The sequence below is a fragment of the Corvus hawaiiensis genome, assembly GCF_020740725.1.
Source record: "Corvus hawaiiensis isolate bCorHaw1 chromosome 32 unlocalized genomic scaffold, bCorHaw1.pri.cur SUPER_32a, whole genome shotgun sequence".
Lineage (NCBI taxonomy): Eukaryota > Metazoa > Chordata > Aves > Passeriformes > Corvidae > Corvus > Corvus hawaiiensis.
Genome location: NW_025963249.1, coordinates 66,461 through 91,279, shown reverse-complemented (window position 1 = coordinate 91,279; position 24,819 = coordinate 66,461). Strand labels below are relative to the sequence as shown.

Below are 24,819 nucleotides of genomic sequence, written 5' to 3'. Positions count from 1 at the left end.
GGTTCCTTTAGGGGGTCCCATAAATTTGTCCCTTTGGGGTCCCATGGGATGGTCCTTGAATCCCACAGATGGTCCCTTGGGGGTCTCGTGGATGGTCCTTTGGGGATCCCATGGATGGTTCCTTTGGGGGTCTTGTGGGTGGTCCTTGGATCTCATGGATGGTTCCTCTGGGGGAACTCATGGATGGTCCTCTGGGGGTTCCATGGATGGTCCTTTGGGGGGTTCAATGGATGGTTCCTTGGGGGGTCCCATGGATGATCCTTGGATCTCATGGGTGGTTCCTCTGGGGGTCCCATGGATGGTCCTTTGGGGGTACCATGGAGGGTTCCTTTGGGGTCCCATGGATGATCCTTGGATCTCATGGGTGGTTCCTCTGGGGGGTCCCATGGATGGTCCTTCGGGAGTCCCATGGAGGGTTCCTTTGGGGGTCCCATGGATGGTCCTTTGGGAACTCATGGATGGTTCCTGGGTCTCATGGATGGTTCCTTTGGGGTCTTGTGGGTGGTCCTTGGATCTCATGGATGGTTCCTCTGGGGAACTCATGGATGGTCCTTTGGGGGTTCCATGGATGGTTCCTTGGGGGTCTTGTGGATGATCCTTGGATCCACGGACGGTCCTCTGGGGGTCCCATGGATGGTCCTTTGCGGGTCTCATGGATGGTTCTTGGATCCCATGGATGATCCTTTAGGGGTCCCATGGATGGTCCTTTAGGGGTCCCATGGATGGTTCCTCTGGGGGTTCCATGGATGGCTCCTTTAGGGGTCCCATGGATGGTCCTTTAGGGGTCCCACCGATGGTCCCTTTGGGGGTTCCATGGATGGGGTTTGGGGGGTTCTCCTGGGGGTTCCTGGGTTCTCACGGATGGTCCCTGACGGTGTCCCACCGATGGTCCCTTTGAGGGTCTCATGGATGGGGGCTCTCATGGATGTGTTTGGGGGGTTCTCCTGGGGGTTCCTGGGTCTCACGGACGGTCCTTTGATGGTCCCATGGATGGTCCTTTGGGGGTTCCATGGATGATGACTTTGAGGTCTCATGGATGGTTCCTTTAGGGCTCTCATGGATGGGTTTGGGGGTTCTCCTGGGGTTCCTGGGTTCTCACGGATGGTCCCTGAGGTGTCCCACCGATGGTCCCTTTGGGGGTCTCATGGATGGTCCATTGAGGGTTCCATGGATGATGACTTTGAGGTTTCATGGATGGTTCCTTTAGGGGTCCCATGGATGGTCCTTTGGTGGTCCCTTAAATCATCCCTTTGAGGGGTCTCATGGATGGTCCTTTGGGGGCTCTCACGGATGGGTTTGGGGCTCTCATGGATGGGTTTGGGGGGTCTCACCGATGGGTTTGGGGTTCTCCTGGGGGTTCCTGGGTTCTCATGGATGGGTTTGGGGCTCTCACCCGATGGGTTTGGGGTTCTCCTGGGGGTTCCTGGGGTTCTCATGGATGGTCCCTGAGGTGTCCCAACCGGATGCTCCCTTTTGGGGTCTCATGGATGGGTTTGAGGGGCTCTCCTGGGGGTTCCTGGGTTCTCACGGATGGGTTTGGGGGTCTCATGGATGGGTTTGGGGGGTTCTCCTGGGGGTTCCTGGGTTCTCACGGATGGTCCCTGAGGTGTCCCACAGATGCTCCCTTGGGGGTCTCATGGATGGTCCATTGGGGGTTCCACGGACGGTCCTTTGATGGTCCCATGGATGGTCCTTTGGGGGTTCCATGGATGATGACTTTGGGGTTTCATGGATGGTTCCTTTAGGGCTCTCATGGATGGGTTTGAGGGGCTCTCCTGGGGGTTCCTGGGTTCTCATGGATGGTCCCTGAGGTGTTCCACCGATGGTCCCTTTGGGGGTCTCATGGATGGGTTTGGGGGTCTCATGGATGGGTTTGGGGGGTTCTCCTGGGGGTTCCTGGGTTCTCATGGATGGTCCCTGAGGTGTTCCACCGATGGTCCCTTTGGGGGTCTCATGGATGGGTTTGGGGGTCTCATGGATGGGTTTGAGGGGCTCTCCTGGGGGTTCCTGGGTTCTCATGGATGGTCCCTGACGTGTCCCACAGATGCTCCCTTTGGGGGTCTCATGGATGGTCCATTGGGGGTTCCATGGATGGTCCCTTTGATGGTCTCATGGATGGTCCTTTGGGGGCTCTCATGGATGGGTTTGGGGGTTCTCCTGGGGGTTCCTGGGTTCTCAAGGATGGTCCCTGAGGTGTCCCACCGATGCTCCCTTTGGGGGGTCTCATGGATGGGTTTGGGGGTCTCATGGATGGGTTTGGGGGGTTCTCCTGGGGGTTCCTGGGTCTCATGGATGGGTTTGGGGGTCTCATGGATGGTCCCTTTGGGGGTCTCATGGATGGGTTTGGGGGCTCTCATGGATGTGTTTGGGGGTTCTCCTGGGGGTTCCTGGGTTCTCAAGGATGGTCCCTGAGGTGTCCCACCGATGCTCCCTTTGGGGGTCTCATGGATGGGTTTGGGGGTCTCATGGATGGGTTTGGGGGGTTCTCCTGGGGGTTCCTGGGTTCTCACGGATGGTCCCTGAGGTGTCCCACCGATGGTCCCTTTGGGGGTCTCATGGATGGTCCATTGGGGGTTCCATGGATGATGATTTTGGGGTTTCATGGATGGTTCCTTTAGGGGTCCCATGGATGGTCCTTTGGTGGTCCCTTAAATCATCCCTTTGAGGGTCTCATGGATGGTCCTTTGGGGGCTCTCATGGATGGGTTTGGGGGTCTCATGGATGGGTTTGGGGGCCTCTCCTGGGGGTTCCTGGGTCTCATGGATGGGTTTGGGGGCTCTCCTGGATGGGTTTGGGGGGCTCTCCTGGGGTTCTCATGGATGGTCCCTGAGGTGTCCCACCGATGGTCCCTTTGGGGGTTCCATGGATGGGTTTGGGGGGTTCTCCTGGGGGTTCCTGGGTTCTCACGGATGGTCCCTGACGTGTCCCCACCGATGGTCCCTTTGAGGGTCTCATGGATGGGGGCTCTCATGGATGTGTTTGGGGGGCTCTCCTGGGGGTTCCTGGGTCTCACGGACGGTCCTTTGATGGTCCCATGGATGGTCCTTTGGGGGTTCCATGGATGATGACTTTGAGGTTTCATGGATGGTTCCTTTAGGGCTCTCATGGATGGGTTTGGGGGCTCTCATGGATGGGTTTGGGGGGTTCTCCTGGGGGTTCCTGGGTTCTCACGGATGGTCCCTGAGGTGTCCCACCGATGCTCCCTTTGGGGGTCTCATGGATGGTCCATTGGGGGTTCCATGGATGGTCCTTTGGGGGTTCCATGGATGATGACTTTGAGGTCTCATGGATGGTTCCTTTAGGGCTCTCATGGATGGTCCATTGGGGGCTCTCATGGATGGGTTTGGGGGGGTTCTCCTGGGGGTTCCTGGTTCTCACGGATGGTCCCTGAGGTGTCCCACCGATGGTCCCTTTGGGGGTCTCATGGATGGTCCATTGGGGGTTCCATGGATGATGACTTTGAGGTTTCATGGATGGTTCCTTTAGGGGTCCCATGGATGGTCCTTTGGTGGTCCCTTAAATCATCCCTTTGAGGGTCTCATGGATGGTCCTTTGGGGGCTCTCACGGATGGGTTTGGGGGCTCTCATGGATGGGTTTGGGGGGTCTCACCGATGGGTTTGGGGGTTCTCCTGGGGGTTCCTGGGTTTCTCATGGATGGGTTTGGGGCTCTCACGGATGGGTTTGGGGTTCTCCTGGGGGTTCCTGGGTTCTCACGGACGGTCCCTGACGTGTCCCACCGATGCTCCCTTTGGAGGCTCTCACTGATGTCCCCCCTCAACCACCGACGGTTCTTGGAGCATCCCCAAGCCCATCCCAGATCCGGCCATGGAGGATCCAGCTGAGAGGCCACCTCAGCCCCCCCATCCCCGTCCCCATTCCCAGTGGCCCCCGTCCCCATTCCCAGTGGCCCCACCTGGAGCAGGAACTCGAACTGGTAGATGCAGAGCCCCAGCTCGGCATGCTGGGCTTGAAGAGCTCGCGCAGCCGGGTACTCCTGCATCAGGCGCACGAAGACGCAGAAGGCCTCCTCCTCCGGCATCTGCGGGGGCCGGGAAACGCGGCATCCGCGTGGAATGCCCGGGATTCCCAAAAAAAAACCACCCCCTTGGGATCCCCGTGGAACCCCCACAATCCCCACGGAACCCCCAGGATCCCCATGGAATGCCCGGGATTCCTATAAAACACCCAGAATTCCCAAAAAACCCCCCAGGATCCCCACGGAACACCCAGGAATCCCATAAAACACCCAGAATTCCAAAAAAAACCCCCAGGATCCCCATGGAACCCCTGGGATTCCCAAAAAAACCCCCAGAATTCCCATGGAACCGCCGGGATTCCCAAAAAAAAACCCCCAGGATTCCCAAAAAAACCCCCAGGATGCCCATGGAACTCCCAGCATTCCCAAAAAAAACCCCCAGGATCCCCATGGAACACCCAGGATTCCTATAAAACACCCAGAATTCCCAAAAAACCCCCAGGATCCCCACGGAACACCCAGGATTCCATAAAACACCCAGAATTCCAAAAAAAACCCCGGAATCCCCATGGAACTCCCAGGATTCCCAAAAATCCCCTGCAACGCCCATGGAACTCCCAGCATTCCCAAAAAAACCCCCCTTGGGATCCCCGTGGAACTCCCAGGATTCCCAAAAAACCCCTGGAATTCCCATAGAACACCCAGAATTCCCAAAAAACCCCCAGGATCCCAATGGAACCGCCAGGATCCCCATGGAACCCCTGGAATTCCCAAAAAAAACCTCCAGGATCCCCATGGAACCCCTGGAATTCCCATGGAACCCCTGGAATTCCCCAAAAAAACCCCAGGATTCCCAAAAAAACCCCCAGGATCCCGGGTGGAACCCCCAGGATTCCCAAAAAGCCCCTGGAATGCCCATGGAACTCCCAGCATTCCCAAAAAAAACCCCCAGGATCCCCATGGAACACCCAGGATTCCCAAAAAAACCCCGGAATCCCCATGGAACCCCCAGGATCCCAATGGAACCGCCGGGATCCCCATGGAACTCCCAGCATTCCCAAAAAAACACCCCCGGGATCCCCGTAGAACACCCAGGATTCCCAAAAAACCCCCTGGAATGCCCATGGAACTCCCAGAATTCCCAAAAAAACCCCCAGGATCCCCATGGAACCCCCGGGGATTCCCAAAAAAACCCCTGGAATTCCCATGGAGCTCACAGAATTCCCCAGAAAAACCCCCCAGGATCCCAATGGAACCCCCAGAATTCCCAAAAAACCCCCAGAATTCCTCTGGAACCCCCGGGATTCCCAGAAAACCTCTGGAATTCCCACAGAAGCCCCAGAATTCCCATGGAACACCCACGATTCCCATGGAACCCCCAGAATTCCCAAAAAAGCCCTGGGATCCCACAAAAGCCCCGGAATTCCACCAAACCTCCCCCAATTCCCACCAAACCCCCACAATTCCCACCAAAACTCCCCGGAATTCCAGAAAACTCCCACAATTCCCACAAAACCCCCGGAATTCCCACCAAACCCCCGGAATTCCCACAAATCCCCTCAGAATTCCCACAAAACCCCCAGAATTCCCAGAAAACTCCCACAATTCCCACCAAAACTCCCCAGAATTCCCGAAAAAGCCCCAGAATTCCCCGAAAAAAACCCAGAATTCCCAGAAAAAACCTGGAATTCCAACAAAACCCCAGAATTCCCACCAAAACTCCCCAGAATTCCCAGAAAACCCCAGGAATTCCCAGAAAAACCCCAGAATTCCCAGAAAAGCCCCGGAATTCCCAGAAAAAACCGGAATTCCCAGAAAACCCCTGGAATTCCCAGAAAACCCCTGGAATTCCCAGAAAAAACCCGGAATTCCCAGAAAACCCCTGGAATTCCCACCAAAACTCCCAGAATTCCCACAAAACCCCTGGAATTCCCAGAAAACCCCAGGAAATTCCCAGAAAAACCCCAGAATTCCCAGAAAAGCCCCGGAATTCCCAGAAAAAACCCGTAATTCCCAGAAAAAAAACTGGAATTCCCAGAAAAGCCCTGGAATTCCCAGAAAAAACCCGGAATTCCCACAAAACCCCAGGAATTCCCACCAAAACTCCCAGAATTCCCACAAAACCCCTGGAATTCCAGAAAAAAAACCCTGGAATTCCCAGAAAAAGCCCCAGAATCCCAGAAAACCCCTGGAATTCCCACAAAACCCCTGGAATTCCCACCAAAAACTCCCCAGAATTCCCAGAAAAGCCCTGGAATTCCAGAAAAAGCCCCGGAATTCCCAGAAAAACCCCCAAATTCCCAGAAAAAAACCGGAATTCACAGAAAAGCCCGGAATTCCCACCAAAACTCCCCAGAATTCCCAGAAAAGCCCCGGAATTCCCAGAAAAAACCTGGAATTCCAACAAAACCCCTGGAATTCCCACCAAAACTCCCAGAATTCCCACCAAACCCTGGAATTCCCAGAAAAGCCCCTGGAATTCCCACAAAACCCCTGGAATTCCCACCAAAACTCCCCAGCATTCCCAGAAAAGCCCCTGGAATTCCCAGAAAAGCCCCAGAATTCCCAGAAAACCCCAGGAAATTCCCAGAAAAACCCCCAAATTCCCAGAAAAAACCCGGAATTCCCAGAAAAAACCTGGAATTCCAACAAAACCCCTGGAATTCCCACCAAAACTCCCAGAATTCCCACCAAACCCCTGGAATTCCCAGAAAACCCCTGGAATTCCCACCAAAACTCCCAGAATTCCCAGAAAAGCCCTGGAATTTCCCACCAAAACTCCCAGAATTCCCAGAAAAGCCCCTGGAATTCCCAGAAAAGGCCCGGAATTCCCAGAAAAAAACCTGGAATTCCCACCTGCATCAGCAGCAGTCCCACGATGAAGGCGCTGCCCTGGCAGTAGCCGACCTCCCGATCCACCAGGGAATAGGCCTGGAAAAGAGGGAAATCCCCCAAAATCCATGGATTTGGGCAGCTTTGGGTGCGGGAATTCCCAAGGAAAGCAGCGGGAAGAGCGAGGCCGGAACGAGGCGGTTTGGGGAGGAAAAGGGGAAAAGGAACCGCGGCGGGGCCGGGGGGGAAGGAAATGCCCCAAAATTTGGGATGGGACCAAATCCTCAAAATTTGGATGGGATCAAATCCCTCAAAATTCAGTTTGGGGTGGAAACCGAACAAATTGGAACCAAATCCCTCAAAATTTGACTTTGGGGTGGAACCAAATCCCTCAAACTTTGGGATGGAACAAAATCCCTTTAAAATTCTGGGATGGGACCAAATCCTCAAAATTTGAGTTTGGGATGGGAGCAAATCCCTTAAAATTTGGGGTGGAATCAAATCCCTCAAAATTCAGTTCGGGGTGGAAACCGAACAAATTGGAACGAAATCCCTCAAAATTTGAGTTCGGGGTGGAACCAAATCCCTCAAAATTTGAGTTTGGGATGGGAGCAAATCCCTCAAAATTTGGGGTGGAACCAAATCCCTTAAAATTCAGTTTGGGGTGGAAACCGAACAAATTGGAACGAAATCCCTCAAAATTTGAGTTCGGGGGTGGAACCAAATCCCTCAAAATTTGAGTTTGGGATGGAGCAAATCCCTTAAAATTTGGGGTGGAACCAAATCCCTTAAAATTCAGTTTGGGGTGGAAACCGAACAAATTGGAACGAAATCCCTCAAAATTTGAGTTTGGGGTGGGAGCAAATCCCTCAAAATTTGAAGTGGAATCAAATCCCTCAAAATTCAGTTTTGGGGTGGAAACTGAACAAATTGGTACCAAATCCCTCAAACTTTGGGGTGGAACTAAATCCCTTAAAAATTCTGGGATGGGACCAAATCCCTTAAAATTCAGTTTGGGGTGGAAACCGAACAAATTGGAACCAAATCCCTCAAAATTTGGGATGGGACCAAATCCCTCAAAAATGAGTTTGGGATGGGAGCAAATCCCTCAAAATTTGGGGTGGAATCAAATCCCTTAAAATTCAGTTCGGGGTGGAAACCGAACAAATTGGAACGAAATCCCTCAAAATTTGAGTTCGGGGTGGAACCAAATCCCTCAAAATTTGAGTTTGGGATGGGAGCAAATCCCTCAAAATTTGGGGTGGAACCAAATCCCTTAAAATTCAGTTTGGGGTGGAAACCGAACAAATTGGAACGAAATCCCTCAAAATTTGAGTTTGGGGTGGGAGCAAATCCCTCAAAATTTGAAGTGGAATCAAATCCCTCAAAATTCAGTTTGGGGTGGAAACTGAACAAATTGGTACCAAATCCCTCAAACTTTGGGGTGGAACTAAATCCCTTAAAAATTCTGGGATGGGACCAAATCCCTCAAAATTCAGTTTGGGGTGGAAACTGAACAAATTGGAACCAAATCCCTCAAAATTTGGGATGGGACCAAATCCCTCAAAAATGAGTTTGGGATGGGAGCAAATCCCTTAAAATTTGGGGTGGAATCAAATCCCTTAAAATTCAGTTTGGGGTGGAAACCGAACAAATTGGAACGAAATCCCTCAAAATTTGAGTTTGGGATGGAACCAAATCCCTCAAACTTTGGGATGGAACAAAATCCCTTTAAAATTCTGGGATGGGACCAAATCCCTCAAAATTTGAGTTTGGGATGGGAGCAAATCCCTTAAAATTTGGGGTGGAATCAAATCCCTTAAAATTCAGTTCGGGGTGGAAACCGAACAAATTGGAACGAAATCCCTCAAAATTTGAGTTCGGGGTGGAACCAAATCCCTCAAAATTTGGGGTGGAAAACAAATCCCTCAAAAATGAGTTTGGGATGGGAGAAAATCCTTCAAAATTTGAGTTTGGGGTGGAAACCAAACAAATTGGAACCAAATCCCTCAAAATTTGAGGTAGAACCAAATCCCTTAAAAATTCTGGGATGGGACCAAATCCCTCAAAATTTGAGTTTGGGATGGGAGCAAATCCCTCAAAATTTGGGGTGGAACCAAATCCCTCAAAAATTTTGGGGTGGAACCAAATCCCTCAAAATTTGGGATGGAACAAAATCCCTTTAAAATACTGGGATGGGACCAAATCCCTCAAAATTTGAGTTTGGGGTGGAATCAAATCCCTCAAAATTTGGGATGAGACCAAATCCCTTAAAAATTCTGGGATGGGACCAAATCCCTCAAAATTTAGGGGGGAACCAAATCCCTCAAAAATTCTGGGATTGCACCAAATCCCTTAAAAATGGGCTTGGGGTGGGACCAAATCCCTCAAAATTTGAGTTTGGGGTGGAAACCGAACAAATTGGAATCAAATCCCTCAAAAAATGAGTCTGGCGTGGAACCAAATCCCTTAAAAATGGGCTTGGGATGGGAGCAAATCCCTCAAAAATTTTGGGGTGGAACCAAATCCCTCAAAATTTGAGTTTGGGGTGGAAACCAAAAAAACTGGAAGCAAATCCCTCAAAATTTGAGGTAGAACCAAATCCCTTAAAAATCCTGGGATGGAACCAAATCCCTCAAAAATTTTGGGGTGGAACCAAATCCCTCAAAAATTTGAAGTGGAATCAAATCCCTTAAAATTCAGTTTGGGGTGGAAACCGAACAAATTGGTACCAAATCCCTCAAACTTTGAGGTAGAACCAAATCCCTTAAAAATTCTGGGATGGGACCAAATCCCTCAAAATTTGCAATGGGACCAAATCCCTCAAAAATGGGTTTGGAGCAAAACCAAAAATTTGAGTTTGGGGTGGGACCAAATCCCTCAAAATTTGGGATGGGACAAAATCCCTTTAAAATTCTGGGATGGCACCAAATCCCTCAAAATTTGGGTTTGGGGTGGAAACCGAACAAATTGGAACCAAATCCCTCAAAATTTGGGATGGGACCAAATCCCTCAAAATTTGAGTTTGGGGTGGGAGCAAAACCCTCAAATTTTGGGATGGAACCAAACCCCTCAAAATTTGGGGTGGAACCAAATCCCTTAAAAATTCTGGGATGAGAGCAAATCCCTCAAAATTTGGAATGGGACCAAATCCCTCAAAAATGAGTTTCGGGTGGAACCAAACCCCTCAAAATTTGAGTTCGGGGTGTGACCAAATCCATCAAAATTCAGTTTGGGGTGGAACCAAATCCCTCAAAATTTGGGATGGAACCAAATCCCTCAAAATTTGGGATGAGACCAAATCCCTTAAAATTTGGGGTGGAAGCAAATCCCTTAAAATTCAGTTCGGGGTGGAAACCGAACAAATTGGAACGAAATCCCTCAAAATTTGAGTTTGGGGTGGAACCAAATCCCTCAAAATTTGGGATGGACCAAATCCCTCAAAAATGGGTTTGGAATGGGAGAAAATCCCTCAAAATTTGGGATGGGACCAAATCCCTTTAAAATTCTGGGACGGCACCAAATCCCTCAAAATTTGGGTTTGGGGCGGAAACCGAACAAATTGGAACGAAATCCCTCAAAATTGGAGTTGGGGGTGGAACCAAACCCCTCAAAAATGTTGGGGTGGAACCAAACCCCTCAAACTTTGGGGTGGAACCAACTGCCCCAAACTGGAGTAGAACGAGGCCGCTGTGGAACCTCAACGAGGAGGAGCCGCCTCCCTCCCGAGCGCGTTCGGGGTGGCACCAAAAACGGGTTTGGGGTGGCCCCAAAAACGGGTTTGGGGTGGCCCCAACCCCTCCCGAGGCTTCTCCACCCCCAGCCCATGGAGGTCCTGGGATCCCGGTCAGCTTCAGGACCTCGCAGAGCATCTCCTGATCCTGTCCCACCCTGTCCCCGGTTCCTGTCACCTTCATGCCATTGAGGAGCATCTCCTGACCCCATCCCTGTCCCCGTGTCCCTGGTTCCTGTCAGCTTCAGGACCTCGCAGAGCAGCTCCTGGGCCTGGCCCAGCCCAGATCCTGTCCCCAAAATCCTGTCACCTTCAGGATGTTGAGGAGCACCTCCTGACCCCGTCCCTGTCCCTGGTCCCTGTCACCTTCATGACGTTGAGGAGCATCTCCTGACCCTGTCCCCATCCCTGTCCTCGTGTCCCCGGTCCCTGTCACCTTCATGACCTCGCAGAGCATCTCCTGGCCCTGTCCCACCCCAGATCCTGTCCCCAAACCCGCGTCACCTTCATGCCATTGAGGAGCATCTCCTGGCCCCATCCCCGTCCCCGTGTCCCCATGTCCCTGTCACCTTCATGATGTTGAAGAGCATCTCCTGACCCTGGCCCAATGCCAACACGCCCTGTCCCCATGTCCCCGGTCCCTGTCACCTTCATGACATTGAGGAGCAGCTCCTGGCCCCGTCCCTGTCCCCGTGTCCCTGGTTCCTGTCAGCTTCAGGACCTCGCAGAGCAGCTCCTGGTCCTGGCCCAGCCCAGATCCTGTCCCCAAACCCGTGTCACCTTCAGGATGTTGAGGAGCACCTCCTGACCCCGTCCCTGTCCCTGGTCCCTGTCACCTTCATGACGTTGAGGAGCATCTCCTGACCCCATCCCTGTCCCCGTGTCCCTGGTTCCTGTCAGCTTCAGGACCTCGCAGAGCAGCTCCTGGTCCTGTCCCACTGCAGATCCTGTCCCCAAACCCGTGTCACCTTCAGGATGTTGAGGAGCAGCTCCTGGCCCTGTCCCACCCCAGATCCTGTCCCCAAACCTTTGTCACCTTCATGCCATTGAGGAGCACCTCCTGGCCCCATCCCCGTCCCCGTGTCCCCATGTCCCCGGTTCCTGTCACCTTCATGACCTCGCAGAGCATCTCCTGGCCCTGTCCCACCCCAGATCCTGTCCCCAAAATCTTGTCACCTTCATGATGTTGAGGAGCACCTCCTGACTCCGTCCCTGTCCCTGTCCCACCCTGTCCCCAGTTCCTGTCACCCTCATGATGTTGAGGAGGATCTCCTGGCCCCGTCCCTGTCCCCGTGTCCCCAGTCCCTGTCACCTTCATGACATTGAGGAGCATCTCGTGACCCTGGCCCTGTCCCTGTCCCCGGTCCCTGTCACCTTCATGACCTTGCAGAGCAGCTCCTGGCCCTGTCCCACCCCAGATCCTGTCCCCAAACCCCTGTCACCTTCATGATGTTGAGGAGCACCTCCTGGCCTCATCCCCATCCCTGTCCTCGTGTCCCCGGTCCCTGTCACCTTCATGACCTTGAGGAGCATCTCCTGACCCCATCCCTGTCCCCGTGTCCCTGTCCCCGTGTCCCCATGTCCCTGTCACCTTCATGATGTTGAACAGCACCTCCTGACCCTGTCCCCATGTCCCTGTCCCCATTTCCCCCGTCCCCGTCACCTTCATGATGTTGAGGAGCATCTCCTGACCCTGTCCCACCCCAGATCTGTGTCCCCATGTCCCTGTCACCTTCATGCCATTGAGGAGCATCTCCTGGCCCCATCCCTGTTCCGGTGTCCCTGGTCCCTGTCACCTTCATGACGCTGAAGAGCACCTCCTGGCCCTGTCCCCATGTCCCCAAACCCCTGTCACCTTCATGCCATTGAGGAGCATCTCCTGGCCCCATCCCTGTCCCTCTCCCCATGTCCCCGGTCCCTGTCACCTTCATGACATTGAGGAGCATCTCTTGGCCCCGTCCCTGGCCCACCCCAGATCCTCACCTCAAACCCGTGTCACCTTCAGGATGTTGAGGAGCATCTCCTGACCCTGGCCCCATCCCTGTCCCCGTGTCCCTGGTTCCTGTCAGCTTCAGGACCTTGCAGAGCATCTCCTGGTCCTGTCCCACCCCAGATCCGGTCCCCAAACCTTTGTCACCTTCATGACGTTGAAGAGCACCTCCTGGCCCTGTCCCACCCTGTCCCCGGTCCCTGTCACCTTCATGACCTTGCAGAGCAGCTCCTGGCCCTGTCCCACCCCAGATCCTGTCCCCAAACCCCTGTCACCTTCATGATGTGGAGGAGCACCTCTTGGCCTCATCCCCATCCCTGTCCTCGTGTCCCCGGTCCCTGTCACCTTCATGACCTTGAGGAGCATCTCCTGACCCCATCCCTGTCCCCGTGTCCCTGTCCCCGTGTCCCCATGTCCCTGTCACCTTCATGATGTTGAACAGCACCTCCTGACCCTGTCCCCATGTCCCTGTCCCCATTTCCCCCGTCCCCGTCACCTTCATGACATTGAGGAGAATCTCCTGGCCCTGTCCCACCCCACATCCATGTCCCCGTGTCCCTGTCACCCTCATGACGTTGAGGAGCAGCTCCTGACCCCATCCCCTGTCCCCAGTCCCTGTCACTTTCATGACACTGAGGAGCATCTCTTGGCCCCATCCCTGTCCCCATGTCCCCGGTCCCTGTCACCTTCATGACGTTGAGGAGCACCTCCTGGCTCCATCCCTGTCCCCATGTCCCCAAACCCGTGTCACCTTCATGATGTTGAGGAGCATCTCTGTCCCTGTCCCCGTGTCCCCAGTCCCTGTCACCTTCATGACACTGCAGGGCATCTCCTGGCTCTGTCCCTGTCCCACCCCAGACCCTGTCCCCAAACCCCTGTCACCTTTACGATGTTGAGGAGCACCTCCTGGCCCTGTCCCAGTGCCACCACTCCCTGTCCCCCTGTCCCTGATCCCTGTCACCTTCATGACGTTGAAGAGCATCTCCTGGCCCTGTCCCAAACCCACCCCAGATCCTGTCCTCAAACCCCTGTCACCTTCATGACGTTGAGGAGCACCTCCTGACCCCATCCCTGTCCCTCTCCCCATGTCCCCGGTCCCTGTCACCTTCATGACCTTGCAGAGCATCTCCTGACCCCATCCCTGTCCCCGTGTCCCCGGTCTCTGTCACCTTCATGATGTTGAGGAACAGCTCCTGACCCTGTCCCACCCCAGATCCTGTCCCCAAACCCCTGTCACCTTCACGACCTTGAAGAGCATCTCCTGGCCCCATCCCTGTCCCCATGTCCCCACGTCCCTAAACCCGTGTCACCTTCATGACCTTGCAGAGCAACTCCTGGCCCTGTCCCACCCCAGCTCCTGTCCCCACGTCCCTGTCACCTTCATGACCTTGCAGAGCACCTCCTGACCCCATCCCTGTCCCCATGTCCCTGTCCCTGTGTCCCCACGTCCCTGTCACCTTCATGACCTTGCAGAGCATCTCCTGACCCCATCCCTGTCCCTCTCCCCATGTCCCCGGTCCCTGTCACCTTCATGACCTTGCAGAGCATCTCCTGACCCCATCCCTGTCCCCATGTCCCTGTCCCTGTGTCCCCACGTCCCTGTCACCTTCATGACGTTGAAGAGCACCTCCTGGCCCAGGCTGTCCTGGCCCTTGAAGAAGTCGTGCTCGGGGTAGGTGCGGGCGATGTCGCGGCGGATCAGGCGCTCGCAGGGCGACGACATCCGCAGCAGCTCCGAGTACTGGTGCCGCAGGGGCAGCTCGGCCGCGCTGCACAGCAGCTGCCACACGATGGCGCGGAAATGGTGCGGGATCCCCTTCCGGATCAGCTCCTGCCGACAGCGGGACCCCAAATGTCACCCCAAACTCATCCCATTGACCCCAAACTCATCCCATTGACCCCAAATGTCACCCCAAACTCATCCCATTGACCCCAAATGTGACCCCAAACTCATCCCATTGACCCCAAATGTCACCCCAAACTCATCCCATTGACCCCAAACTCATCCCATTGACCCCAAATGTGACCCAAACCCATCCCATTGACCCCAAACCCCACCCCACTGTCCCTGTGCCCGGGCACAGCAGCTGCCACACGATGGCGCGGAAATGGTGCGGGATCCCCTTCCGGATCAGCTCCTGCCGACAGCGGGACCCCAAATGTCACCCCAAACTCATCCCATTGACCCCAAACTCATCCCATTGACCCCAAATGTCACCCCAAACTCATCCCATTGACCCCAAATGTCACCCCAAATTCATCCCATTGACCCCAAACTCATCCCATTGACCCCAAATGTCACCCCAAATTCATCCCATTGACCCCAAACTCATCCCATTGACCCCAAATGTGACCCCAAACTCATCCCATTGACCCCAAATGTCACCCCAAATTCATCCCATTGACCCCAAACTCATCCCATTGACCCCAAATGTGACCCAAACTCATCCCATTGACCCCAAACTCATCCCATTGACCCCAAATGTGACCCAAACCCATCCCATTGACCCCAAACCCCACCCCACTGTCCCTGTGCCCGGGCACAGCAGCTGCCACACGATGGCGCGGAAATGGTGCGGGATCCCCTTCCAGATCAGCTCCTGCCGACAGCGGGACCCCAAATGTCACCCCAAATGTGACCCCAAACTCATCCCATTGACCCCAAACTCATCCCATTGACCCCAAATGTGACCCAAACTCATCCCATTGACCCCAAACTCATCCCATTGACCCCAAATGTGACCCAAACCCATCCCATTGACCCCAAATGTCACCCCAAACTCATCCCATTGACCCCAAACTCATCCCATTGACCCCAAATGTCACCCCAAACTCATCCCATTGACCCCAAATGTCACCCCAAATTCATCCCATTGACCCCAAACTCATCCCATTGACCCCAAATGTCACCCCAAATTCATCCCATTGACCCCAAACTCATCCCATTGACCCCAAATGTGACCCCAAACTCATCCCATTGACCCCAAATGTCACCCCAAATTCATCCCATTGACCCCAAACTCATCCCATTGACCCCAAATGTGACCCAAACTCATCCCATTGACCCCAAACTCATCCCATTGACCCCAAATGTGACCCAAACCCATCCCATTGACCCCAAACCCCACCCCACTGTCCCTGTGCCCGGGCACAGCAGCTGCCACACGATGGCGCGGAAATGGTGCGGGATCCCCTTCCAGATCAGCTCCTGCCGACAGCGGGACCCCAAATGTCACCCCAAACTCATCCCATTGACCCCAAACTCATCCCATTGACCCCAAATGTCACCCCAAACTCATCCCATTGACCCCAAATGTCACCCCAAATTCATCCCATTGACCCCAAACTCATCCCATTGACCCCAAATGTCACCCCAAATTCATCCCATTGACCCCAAACTCATCCCATTGACCCCAAATGTGACCCCAAACTCATCCCATTGACCCCAAATGTCACCCCAAATTCATCCCATTGACCCCAAACTCATCCCATTGACCCCAAATGTGACCCAAACTCATCCCATTGACCCCAAACTCATCCCATTGACCCCAAATGTGACCCAAACCCATCCCATTGACCCCAAACCCCACCCCACTGTCCCTGTGCCCGGGCACAGCAGCTGCCACACGATGGCGCGGAAATGGTGCGGGATCCCCTTCCGGATCAGCTCCTGCCGACAGCGGGACCCCAAATGTCACCCCAAATGTGACCCCAAACTCATCCCATTGACCCCAAACTCATCCCATTGACCCCAAATGTGACCCAAACTCATCCCATTGACCCCAAACTCATCCCATTGACCCCAAATGTGACCCAAACCCATCCCATTGACCCCAAATGTCACCCCAAACTCATCCCATTGACCCCAAACTCATCCCATTGACCCCAAATGTCACCCCAAACTCATCCCATTGACCCCAAACTCATCCTATTGAACCCAAATGTGACCCCAAACTCATCCCATTGACCCCAAACTCATCCTATTGACCCCAAATGTGACCCCAAATTCATCCCATTGACCCCAAACTCATCCCATTGACCCCAAATGTGACCCCAAATTCATCCCATTGACCCCAAACTCATCCCATTGACCCCAAATGTCACCCCAAACTCATCCCATTAACCCCAAATGTGACCCCAAATCCATTGACCCCAAACTCATCCCATTGACCCCAAACTCATCCACTGACCCCAAATGTGACCCCACAAACACCTTGTTTGACAAACTCACTGAAAAGCACATCCCCGTTGGATAAATCCATCCCAAAATATGTCCTTTGGGGATAAATCCATCCCAAAACTCATCCCATTGGACAAATCCACCCCAAAACAAAACCCAGTGGACAATTCCATTTCAAAACACAACCTTTTAGACAATTCCATCCCAAAATCCATCCCATTGGACAATTCCATCCCAAAACACCTCCTTTTGGGATAAATCCATCCCAATATGACTCCAGTGGACCAAATCCACCCCAAAACACAACCCGGTGGGACAAATCCATCCCAGAATGCGTCCCATTGGACAAATCTGCCCCAAAAATGTCACCCAAGCCATGTCCCGTTAGACAAACCCATCCCAGAACTCATCTCATTGGACAAATCCATCCCAAAACCCAACAAACTGGATAAATCCATCCCAAAACTCATCCCATTGAATAAATCCATCCCAAAACACGTTCCTTTGCACAAACCCATCACAAACCAGATCCCATGGGACAAATCCACCCCAAAACAGAACCCAGGGGACAAACCCACCCCAAACGCAACCTTTTAGACAAATCCATCCCAAAACTCATCCCATTGGACAAATCCATCCCAAAACCCATCCCATTGGACAAATCCATCCCAAAAAGCATCCCATTGGACAAATCCACCCCAAATCAGATCCCATTGGACAATTCCATCCCAAACTCATCCCATTGGGACAAATCCATCCCAAAACTCATCCCATTGGACAATTCCACCCCAAACCAGATCCCATTGGGACAAATCCATCCCAAAACACATTCCTTTGCACAAACCCATCCCAAACCAGATCCCACTGGGCAAATCCATCTCAAAATCCATCCCTTTGGGACAAATCCACCCCAAAACACGATCCACTGGACAATTCCATCCCAAAATCCATCCCATTGAACAAATCCCTCCCAAACCAGATCCCATTGAACAAATCCCTCCCAAACCAGATTCCATTGGACAAATCCATCCCAAAACCCAACAAACTGGATAAACCCATCCCAAAACAAGGGTCTTTGGACAAATCCATCCCAAAAAATGACCCATTGGACAAATCCATCCCAAAAACTCATCGCATTGGGACAAATCCACCCCAAACTCAACCCACTGGACAAATCCATCCCAAAACCAGATCCCATTGGGACAATTTCATCCCAAAACCCATCCCATTGGAAAAATCCATCCCAAAACTCATCCCATTGACCAAATCCATCCAAAACCACGACCCTTTGGGACAAATCCACCCCAAAACCCAACAAACTGGATAAACCCATCCCAAAACTCATCCCATTGGACAAATCCATCCCAAAACTCATCCCGTTGGATAAATCCATCCCAAAACACGTTCCTTCAGACAAATCCATCCCAAAACCAGATCCCATTGGAACAAATCCACCCCAAAACACAACAAATTGGACAAATCCATCCCAAACTCATCGCATTGGGACAAATCCATCCAAAAACCCAACAAACTGGATAAATTCATCCCAAAACTCATCCCATTGGGACAAACCCATCTAAAATCCATCCCTTTGGGACAAATCCATCCCAAACTCATCCCATTGAACAAATCCATCCCAAATCAGATCCCATTGACCAAATCCATCCAAAACCACGACCCTTTGGGACAAATCCATCCCAAAACCCAACAAACTGGATAAACCCATCCCAAAACTCATCCCATTGGACAAATCCATCCCAAAACTCATCCCGTTGGATAAATCCATCCCAAACCAGATCCCATTGGACAAATCCACCCCAAAACACAACAAATTGGACAAATCCATCCCAAAACTCATCGCATTGGGACAATTCCATCCCAAACCAGATCCCATTGGAACAAATCCATCTCAAAACCCAACAAACTGGATAAACCCATCCTAAAACACATCCCATTGGGACAAATCCGCCCCAAAACATGATCCACTGGACAATTCCATCCCAAAATCCATCCCATTGGGACAAATCCATCCCAAAACACCTCCTTTTGGGACAAATCCATCCCAAAACACGATCCACTGGACAATTCCATCCCAAAATCCATCCCATTGGGACAAATCCATCCAAAACTCATCCCATTGGACAAATCCATCCCAAAATCCATCCCATTGGGACAAATCCATCCAAAACTCATCCCATTGGACAAATCCGCCCCAAACCAGATCCCATTGGAACAAATCCATCCCAAAACCCAACAAACTGGATAAACCCATCCTAAAACACATCCCATTGGACAAATCCGCCCCAAACTCATCCCATTGGGACAAATCCATCCCAAAAACCCAACAAACTGGATAAACCCATCCCAAACCAGATCCCATTGGAACAAATCCATCCCAAAATCCATCCTTTTGGGACAAATCCACCCCAAAACACGATCCACTGGACAATTCCATCCCAAAATCCATCCCATTGAACAAATCCACCCCCAAACTCATCGCATTGGGACAATTCCATCCCAAAATCCATCCCATTGGACAATTCCATCCCAAATCAGATCCCATTGACCAAATCCATCCAAAACCACGACCCTTTGGGACAAATCCATCCCAAAACCCAACAAACTGGATAAACCCATCCCAAAACACATTCCTTCAGACAAATCCATCCCAAAACTCATCCCATTGGACAAATCCACCACAAACCAGATCCCATTGGAACAAATCCATCTCAAAACCCAACAAACTGGATAAACCCATCCTAAAACGCATCCCATTGGATAAATCCACCCCAAAACATGATCCACTGGACAATTCCATCCCAAAATCCGTCCCATTGGGACAAATCCACCCCCAAACTCATCCCATTGGGACAAATCCATCCCAAAATCCATTCCATTGGACAATTCCATCCCAAAATCCATCCTTTTGGGACAAATCCAGCCCCAAACTCATCCCACTGGAACAAATCCATCCCAAAACCCAACAAACTGGATAAACCCATCCTAAAACGCATCCCATTGGGACAAATCCGCCCCAAAACACCTCCTTTTGGGACAAATCCATCCCAAAACCCAACAAACTGGATAAATCCATCCCAAAACTCATCCCATTGGGACAATTCCATCCCAAACTCATCCCATTGAACAAATCCACCCCCAAACTCATCGCATTGGACAAATCCATCCCAAAATCCATCGCATTTGGACAATTCCATCCCAAAATCCATCCTTTTGGGACAAATCCACCCCAAAAACTCATCCATTGGACAAATCCACCCCAAACTCATCCCATTGGACAAATCCATCCCAAAATCCATCGCCTTTGGACAATTCCATCCCAAAATCCATCCTTTTGGGACAAATCCATCCTAAACTCATCCCATTGAACAAATCCACCCCAAACCAGATCCCATTGGAACAAATCCATCTCAAAACCCAACAAACTGGATAAACCCATCCTAAAACGCATCCCATTGGGACAAATCCACCCCAAAACACCTCCTTTTGGGACAAATCCATCCCAAAACCCAACAAAGTGGATAAACCCATCCCAAAACACATTCCTTCAGACAAATCCATCCCAAAACTCATCCCATTGGACAATTCCACCCCAAACCAGATCCCATTGGAACAAATCCATCTCAAAACCCAACAAACTGGATAAACTCATCCTAAAACGCATCCCATTGGGACAAATCCACCCCAAAACACCTCCTTTTGGGACAAATCCATCCCAAAACTCATCCCATTGGACAATTCCATCCCAAACCAGATCCCATTGAACAAATCCATCCCAAAACCCAACAAACTGGATAAACCCATCCTAAAACGCATCCCATTGGGACAAATCCACCCCAAAACATGATCCACTGGACAATTCCATCCCAAAATCCATCCCATTGGACAAATCCATCCCAAACTCATCGCATTGGAACAAATCCATCCCAAAATCCATCCTTTTGGGACAAATCCATCCCAAAAACTCATCCATTGGACAAATCCATCCAAAACTCATCCATTGGACAAATCCACCCCAAACTCATCCCATTGGGACATATCCACCCCAAACTCATCCCATTGGGCAATTCCATCCCAAAATCCATCCTTTTGGGACAAATCCACCCCAAACCAGATCCCATTGACCAAATCCACCCCCAAAACCCAACGGAGCGGGACCAAGGCGGCGTCACCTTGAGCAGCTTCTCCTTCTTCTTCCTCCACTCGTCCCACTCGTTGACGATGCGGCCCCAGAGGATCCAGGTGTCCTCCTCCAGGTGGCTGAGGTTGGACGAGGCCGAGGAGCTGGAGACCAGCGAGGAGCCGCTGTTCCGCCGCGAGCCGTTCATGGAGCGCATGGACTTGGAGTCGGCCTCCAGCAGCCTGGGGGACAGCGAGAGGTCCAAAAGTCACCCAAAATGGACCCAAAGAGGGTGGGAGGGATCTAAAATTGAGCTAAAGAGAGAGGGATTCACCCAAAACGGACCCAAAACTGACCCAGAGAGGGTGGGAGTGACCCAAAAGTGACCCAGAAAAGGAAGCATTGACCCAAAACTGACCCAAAGGAGCTGGGATTGACCCAAAATGTCCCCAGAGAAGCCAGGATTGACCCAAAATGGACCCAGAGGAGTGGGAGGGATCTAAAATTGACCTAAAAGAGTGGGGGATTCACCCAAAACTGACCCACAGAGGGTGGGAGGGACCAAAGTGTCCCCAAAGGAGGTGGGAGGGACCTAAAATTGACCTAAAGAGTGGGGGATTCACCCAAAACGGACCCAAAGAGGGTGGGAGGGACCTAAAATTGACCTAAAGAGCGGGGGATTCACCCAAAACAGACCCACAGAGGGTGGGAGGGAACTAAAATTGAGCTAAAGAGGAGGGATTCACCCAAAACGGACCCAAAACTGACCAGAGAGGGTGGGAGTGACCCAAAAGTGACCCAGAAAAGGAAGCATTGACCCAAAACTGACCCAAAGGAGCTGGGATTGACCCAAAATGTCCCCAGAGGAGGTGGGAGGGACCCAAAATGGACCCAGAGGAGGTGGAGGGACCCAAAACTGCCCTAAAGAGTGGGGGATTCACCCAAAACGGACCCAAAACGGACCCAAAGAGGGTAGGAGGGACCCAAAGCGTCCCCAGAGGAGGTGGGGAGGGACCCAAAATTGAGCTAAAGAGTGGGGATTCACCCAAAACGGACCCAAAGAGGGTGGGAGGGATCTAAAATTGAGCTAAAGAGTGGGGGATTCACCCAAAACGGACCCAAACTGACCCAGACAGGGTGGGAGGGACCCAAAGTGACCCAGAAAAGGAAGCATTGACCCAAAACTGACCCAAAAGAGCTGGGATTGACCCAAAATGTCCCCAGAGAAGCCAGGATTGACCCAAAATGGACCCAGAGGAGGTGGGAGGGACCTAAAATTGACCTAAAGAGTGGGGATTCACCCAAAATGGACCCAAAACCGACCCAACGAGGGTGGGAGTGACCCAAAGTGTCCCCAGAGGAGGTGGAAAGGATCTAAAATTGAGCTAAAGAGAGAGGGATTCACCCAAAATGGACCCAAAACTGACCCAGAGAGGGTGGGAGTGACCCAAAAGTGACCCAGAAAAGGAAGCATTGACCCAAAACTGACCCAAAGGAGCTGGGATTGACCCAAAATGTCCCCAGAGAAGCCAGGATTGACCCAAAATGGACCCAGAGGAGGTGGGAGGGGACCCAAAACTGCCCTAAAGAGTGGGGGATTCACCCAAAACGGACCCAAAACTGACCCAAAGAGGGTAGGAGGGACCCAAAGCATCCCCAGAGGAGGTGGGAGGGACCTAAAATTGAGCTAAAGAGTGGGGGATTCACCCAAAATGGACTCAAAGAGGGTGGGAGGGAACTAAAATTGAGCTAAAGAGTGGGGGATTCACCCAAAATGGACGCAAAGAGGGTGGGAGGGATCTAAAATTGAGCTAAAGAGTGGGGGATTCACCCAAAACGGACCCAAAACTGACCCAGAGAGGGTGGGAGGGATCTAAAATTGACCTAAAGAGAGAGGGATTCACCCAAAACGGACCCAAAACTGACCCAGAGAGGGTGGGAGGGACCCAAAAGTGACCCAGAAAAGGAAGCATTGACCCAAAACTGACCCAAAGGAGCTGGGATTGACCCAAAATGTCCCCAGAGAAGCCAGGATTGACCCAAAATGGACCCAGAGGAGGTGGGAGGGATCTAAAATTGACCTAAAGAGTGGGGGATTCACCCAAAACTGACCCACAGAGGGTGGGAGTGATCCAAAGTGTCCCCAAAGGAGGTGGGAGGGACCTAAAATTGACCTAAAGAGCGGGGGATTCACCCAAAACAGACCCACAGAGGGTGGGAGGGAACTAAAATTGAGCTAAAGAGGAGGGATTCACCCAAAACGGACCCAAAACTGACCCAGAGAGGGTGGGAGTGACCCAAAAGTGACCCAGAAAAGGAAGCATTGACCCAAAACTGCCCCAAAGGAGCTGGGATTGACCCAAAATGTCCCCAGAGGAGGTGGGAGGGACCCAAAACTGCCCTAAAGAGTGGGGGGATTCACCCAAAACGGACCCAAAACGGACCCAAAGAGGGTAGGAGGGACCCAAAGCATCCCCAGAGGAGGTGGGAGGGACCTAAAATTGAGCTAAAGAGTGGGGGATTCACCCAAAATGGACTCAAAGAGGGTGGGAAGGATCTAAAATTGAGCTAAAGAGTGGGGGATTCACCCAAAATGGACCCAAAACTGACCCAGAGAGGGTGGGAGTGACCCAAAAGTGACCCAGAAAAGGAAGCATTGACCCCAAACTGACCCAAAGGAGCTGGGATTGACCCAAAATGTCCCCAGAGAAGCCAGGATTGACCCAAAATGGACCCAGAGGAGGTGGGGAGGGACCTAAAATTGAGCTAAAGAGTGGGGGATTCACCCAAAACGGACCCAAAATGGACCCAAAGAGGGTGGGAGTGACCCAAAGTGTCCCCAAAGGAGGTGGGAGGGACCCAAAAGTGACCCAGAAAAGGAAGAATTGACCCAAAACTGCCCCAAAATGTCCCCAAAGGAGCCGGGATTGACCCAAAACTGACCCAGAGGAGGTGGGAGGGACCTAAAACTGCCCTAAAGAGTGGGGGATTCACCCAAAACTCACCCAAAATGGACCCAAAGAGGGTGGGAAGGACCCAAAATGGCCCCAAAGGAGAAAGGATTGACCCAAAACTGCCCCAAACAAGGAGGGATTGCCCCAAAACTGCCCAAAATGGCCCCAAAGGAGGAGGGATTGCCCCAAAACTGCCCAAAATGGCCCCAAAGGAGGAGGAATTGCCCCAAAATGGCCCCAAAGGAGGAGAGATTGACCCAAAATGAGGAAAGGTTCCCACAAAACTTCCCTAAAAGAGGAGAAATTCCCCCAAACTTTCCAGAAAATGGAGACACTCCCCCCAAACCACACCAGAAATGGAGAAATTCCACCAAAACCACACCAGAAATGGAGAAATTCCTCCCAAAATGGAGAAATTCCTCCCAAAATGGAGAAATTCTCCAAAAAATAGAAAGCTTCCCCCTAAAAATGGAGAAATTCCCTCAAAAAAGGAGAAATTCCCCCCAAATTGAGATATTTCTTCCAAAATCACACCAAAAATGGAGAAATTCCCCCCAAAAATCGAGAAATTCCCCCCAAAAGGAAAATTTCCCTAAAAAATAGAAAACTTCCCCCAAAAATTGAGATATTTCTTTCAAAATCACACCAAAGATGGAGAAATTGCCCCCAAAAAGGAGAAATTCCCCTCAAAAATGGAGAAATTCCTCCAAAAATGGAGAAATTCCCCAAAAAATAGAAAGCTTCCCCCTAAAAATGGAGAAATTCCCTCAAAAATGGAGAAATTCCACCAAAAATGGAGAAATTCCTCCCAAAATAGAAAACTTCCCCTAAAAATGGAGAAATTCCCTCAAAAATGGAGAAACTCCTCCCAAAAATGGGGAAATTCCTCCAAAAATGGAGAAATTGCCCCAAAATGGAGAAATTCCTCCAAAAATGGAGAAATTCCTCCAAAAATGGAGAAATTGCACCAAAAATGGAGAAATTCCCCCCAAAAATGGAGAAATTCCTCCCAAAA

At 51.7% G+C, this 24,819-nt stretch overlaps 1 protein-coding gene across 1 annotated transcript in view; it reads right to left on the bottom strand.

Annotated features, from left to right (window-relative positions):
- Positions 1-24,819, bottom strand: part of EVI5L (ecotropic viral integration site 5 like) — an 85,537-nt gene that overhangs the window by 47,749 nt on the left and 12,969 nt on the right. Inside the window, exons 3-6 of the mRNA XM_048293090.1 lie at positions 20,903-21,092; positions 14,139-14,363; positions 6,834-6,908; positions 3,915-4,040 (exon numbers count right to left, since the gene is read on the bottom strand). Of these exons, the coding sequence (XP_048149047.1) occupies positions 3,915-4,040; positions 6,834-6,908; positions 14,139-14,363; positions 20,903-21,092 (616 nt within the window). The remainder of the gene's footprint in view (positions 1-3,914; positions 4,041-6,833; positions 6,909-14,138; positions 14,364-20,902; positions 21,093-24,819) is intronic.